We start from the raw sequence: 4,537 nt of genomic DNA, 5'->3' as shown, positions 1-4,537 counted from the left end.
GTTTTTTTTTTTTTTTTTTTTTTTTTTTTTTCTTCGTCGGGGATTGTCGCCTGTCAAAACCTTGCTCTGGGAATTAGCGATGGTGGACTCTGAGGTATTGGAAGCCCTGATTTGCCCCACTGCAGGTCGTTCGTAAATGACCCCGTCCGCTTGACACCTGCTGCGACTGTTACTCGTAATAAGATATCCAAATTTCCCGAAACTCTCGGCGAATCATGCTCGAGTATTTCTGTGAATTGCAGTACCTACGGCTTCCAATCCCTTTGTATATTACTGCAGTCGTTGCCGTCGATCACGCAGCCACCTTGTCGATAAGAAAATCAAAAAGGATAGGTTTGCAGCTTTCTATGGCAGGATTCTACCAGAGGCTCGAGGCTTCGGAGCATTGAGTATATGTATCAACAGAGGCCTTAATCTGCGTCGGCAAGCCCCAACAGCTGAGAAAAGCGGGATTCGGCTAGCGTATGGCGCTGGGCTGATTACGAGACACACAACGTGACAAGACTCTGGTAGCACTTTGCACCTGTAACTTTTTGATCCCGTTCCAGCCCCGACATGACTACAGTAAAGAGGATCTCCCATTCCCCGCCTGCTGAGCACTCTTGAGCACATATGTACAAACCACAGTCCATCCCGCCTCCACGTCCCTCCCTACCCAACCATATACCCCCCACCCCCTTCACAGCACCCACCTCCTCAACAGAGCCATCACCCTCGCGCTCCACGGATACCCAAGCCACGGCGAGCCCTCGACAGGCTTGCCACCGTCCGCGGTCCAAAAGTTGACGGGCTTCGGATCCTGCTTCGCGCTCGGGTCGACGCCGACATCGATGACGCCGTGCAGGCCATCGGCCACGCTGCCGCCCAGCAGCGTCAGCTCGATGAAGGGGTTGTCGCCGCCGGCCTGGCCCTGCCGCAGCAGGAGGTCGTCGGCGTTGCGGGTCCAGGGCTGCGTGTTGGTGCTGTAGGGGCTCTCGCTCTCGACGGCCTCGATGTTGGCGTCGTCGAAGTAGAACTGGCCCACGTGCGAGATGGTGCCGCCCTGGATGGTGTCGTTGGAAAGCTTGTTGGCGCCGTGGTGGACGATTGCTTTTTTGTTTGTCTTTCAGTTTCCTATCATGTGCTGTTTTTTTTTTCTTGCTCGGATATAATTGCGGTCGAGTTTGAAAATTGCTTTGAGAGAGAAAAAAAAAAAAAAAAAAAAAAAAAAAAAAAAAAAAAAAAAAAAAAAAAAAAAAAAAAAAAAAAAAAAAAAAAAGTCAACTTACTGTGCAGGTGGTTGGTCCGTCCTACGTAGTGGCCAGGCACCACTGTCACGAAGCTGGCGATCCCGTTGGCGTCGGTGGGCTGCACGCCGCGGAGAGCCGAGTTGTTGATCTCCTCGGGGGCGCTCAGCCCGGCACCGTTGCCCTCGGCGACGACTCCCGTGTATACGCCCTATGATTCGTGGCAGCACCTGCATCAGCATGCGGCGCCACAGAAACTTTGGATTTGTCAACATCCGGCCAATGTCCAACTTACCGTAGAGTTGCACCCCCACAGCTCGACATATGCGTCTGGGATCGGCTCGCAAGTCGTCACATCAATGACGTTGATGTCGAGGTGCAGCACCACGCCGGCGCTTTCCTCGCGAATGTCGGGCCGGATGACCTCGCCCTGGACCCCTGATTACCGCCACCGTTGGCAACTGGTCAGCAAAAGTGATACATTCCTCGTCGCCTATTCCACGTGCCGCACCGTCATCGAGTATCGGAACCTACAATACGGCCCCTCTGTCACCTCAGGGTCGAGCACACACGCGGCCCTGGCTCCGCCCGCTCTCTTCTGCACGGCACCCGGGGCGGCCTGCAACCCCCTCTCGGAGCGCAGGCCGTCGATCTTTGTCATGCGGCGCTCCAGCTCGGCGGCATAGTGGCCCCTGGCCTCGAGGCGGGCGTGGCACTCGGAGAGGGTGCGACGGGCAGGATTGTTGAGGTGCTCCTGTCGCTCGAGGAACTCGGTGCGGACGTCGGCGCCCGGGTGGGCGAGGACGGCAGCCGAGCCGGCCAGTAGGAGGAGGTGGGTTGCTAGTCTGTCCAACATTGTTTTCTTTTTTCTATGGTCGTCTAAGGCTTGTGCATATAGATACTGAGTTGGAGGGTGTGCCAGTTATCGCGGGAGATGGTCAGTGTACTGTCGTGGATGGTGAGATTTGCGTTTCTTTTCATGTTCCTTTGTACTTTTCTGCAGCATGAGAATGAATAGGGGGGGTGGGCGCCAAGGAACCAGTAAGACATGATGGATTTGATTCTTCTCGCCAAGTATTCGGTAGAGTGCTCGGTAGTTGCAAAACTCGTCATTTTCAACGTCTGCGTCCGGTTCAGGATCTACATTGCGCATGTGCGACAGGGGGTGGGAAATTGTTCTGGTGGTCCAGCCCGGCTCGGCATTCTGCTAAGGCGGGGGTCGGGACGGATCCGGAAGGTCCGGCGAGGTGCTTCTGGGAGATAATTGTCCGTAGCGTAATTTCAGGGAGCATGGCTGCTACATATGCACAAGAAACCATGGTACTGTAGCATGCATGATTGAGCCGTGGTGGTGAGAGGAGGCACTTGGGATATCGGCAAATGAGCACACAGCCATGGTGGTTCTATATCCATGGCCCGTGACGTATAATCGTAGGGGCTCTCCCAAATCAGCAATGCTGCAGATTGGTTATCCCAGAATGAAACGTCGTCTCGCCTGGTTGGTGGATTTTATGACCATCAAGCCGCTGTTGTTCTTTCAGGACAATGGTGCGATATTTCGACCGCAGGAATAACTCGACAAGCATTAAGCGAGCGACAGAAAACACGTCTTGAGGAGGGGGTTTCATTTGTTTGCCAAGCAATTTATCAGCCGAGGTTGGACCGTCAACCATACTTGGAAGGTGGGCATCTGCTTGAAAGAAAGCTGCAACTTGAATCTTTCATTGTTCAAATCTTTGTTTTTAATTGTGCATCTAACTGTTGTGATATCCTAGCGAAGAAAAAAAAGATCTCCAAAAAAGAAAAAAAAAAATCAAAAAAAAAAAAATAGTAAACTCGAATGGAAAGCACAACAAAAGCTCCTCGATACATCAACGACCTGTCTTGCTTAGGTATGCATCCAACTCTTTCTCGGTCCAATCCCAAACCCTCTCCGCCTCCTTCATGTTTTTTGACTTGCCCGAGCCCCAATTCGGTCGTCCGACGGGGGAGTAATACTGGCCGCTAGCAGCTTGGTCGCTCGTGGCCGCCCAAAGCTGGTTCTTGGCGCCCTCGGACACGTCGACGAAAAACATGGCGGTGATGAAGGGCATCACGTAGCCGCCGATGAAGGGCGACACCTGGCTGAAGCTGCGGGTGATGGGCGTCTTGACGGTGCCGGGGTGCACGGCGATGGCCTTGATGGCCGGGTGCTTGTGCGCCACCATGCGGGCGTGGAGTATGTTGGCCAGCTTGGAGGCGCCGTAGCCCCAGAAGTTGCCGGTGCCCCAGAGCGGGGCGCGCACCTCGGCCTGCTTGAACATGTCCATGTCGCCGCAGCCGTGCCAGAAGCACATGTGCTCCGAGATGGACGACACGTTGACGACGCGCACGTCGACCCTGCCGCCCTCGGCCGTCTGGAGCAGCAACGGGAGCAGCAGCCGCGTGAAGAGCGCGTGGCCCATGTGGTTGGTCGCCCACTGCGTCTCGTAGCCATCCCTCGTCAGGCCGGGCGGCGGGCCGACCACGCCCGCGTTGTTGATCAGGAGGTGCAGCCTTCCCGTCTGCGACATGACCTGGTCGGCGGCGCGACTGATGCTGTCGAACGAGGTCAGGTCCATTTTCACAAACGTCAGCGTGGTTTTGCTCTTCAGCTGGCTCGTTACGTCCTTGATGGCTTTCAGGGCCTTCTCCTCGTTGCGCGCCCCGATAAAGATTCGCTCCATTCCGGCCCTGGCCAGCTGGATGACGGTTTCCAGACCGAGTCCGCCATTGCCGCCCGTGACGAAGGCGACCCTGCCGGACTGGTCGGGGATGTCCTTGGCGGGGTCGAACTTGACTCCCGATAGGCCGAACATGACGATGAGCTTGGCTGCTACTCTCTGTTTGGTGTTTGATGCCTGTGATGCCTCGTGATTCAGTCACGTATCGCCGCTTGCAGGGACGCTATCACGCTTATAAGTTATAACGAGCTAGAGCTCAGGAAATGAAAAGGACTGGGTGGCCCTGCTTGCGAGAATGAATTATCGAAAACGAACTGTCATTCTCTCAGCCAGTCGCCGAATACCGAGACTCGCTCTTTTCAGAAGTTTAGTCGAGCGGGGCCTTTTTCATCTTCACTTGCTAGTCTGGCCGAGCCGGAGCTGGAAAACTCTTGGCCACAACACACTCAGGTCCATAGGCCGGGTTGTAGAGAGGGGACAAAAATTCCAAACATACATGATGGGCTGAATGCTGAAATCGAGTTCGCTTGATCGTTTCGAGTAGTGCTCCAAGATGCCCAGCCGTGGTACAGAGTTCCCTCATCATGATAAGAAAACCGGCTCGCCTTA

At 54.8% G+C, this 4,537-nt stretch overlaps 2 protein-coding genes across 2 annotated transcripts; both read right to left on the bottom strand.

Moving 5' to 3' along the window:
- Positions 1 to 679: 679 nt before the first annotated feature.
- PpBr36_10731 (uncharacterized protein) lies at positions 680 to 2,082 on the bottom strand (the record flags this gene model as incomplete). Its single annotated transcript, XM_029897839.1, has 4 exons — positions 680 to 1,089; positions 1,269 to 1,437; positions 1,522 to 1,664; positions 1,761 to 2,082. The coding sequence occupies 4 exons, from the start codon at positions 2,080 to 2,082 to the stop codon at positions 680 to 682; spliced, it is 1,044 nt and encodes a 347-aa protein (XP_029743772.1).
- Positions 2,083 to 3,097: 1,015 nt separating this feature from the next.
- PpBr36_10730 (uncharacterized protein) lies at positions 3,098 to 4,063 on the bottom strand (the record flags this gene model as incomplete). The annotated part of the gene is made up of 1 exon (XM_029897838.1): positions 3,098 to 4,063. One exon carries the CDS (start codon positions 4,061 to 4,063, stop codon positions 3,098 to 3,100), a length of 966 nt encoding a protein of 321 aa, XP_029743773.1.
- Positions 4,064 to 4,537: the final 474 nt, after the last annotated feature.

This window comes from Pyricularia pennisetigena (genome assembly GCF_004337985.1).
Source record: "Pyricularia pennisetigena strain Br36 chromosome 4 map unlocalized Pyricularia_pennisetigena_Br36_Scf_11, whole genome shotgun sequence".
Taxonomy (NCBI): Eukaryota; Fungi; Ascomycota; class Sordariomycetes; order Magnaporthales; family Pyriculariaceae; genus Pyricularia; species Pyricularia pennisetigena.
The sequence above is the reverse complement of the archived record's forward strand: the minus strand, read 5'-3'. Positions and strand labels throughout refer to the sequence as shown.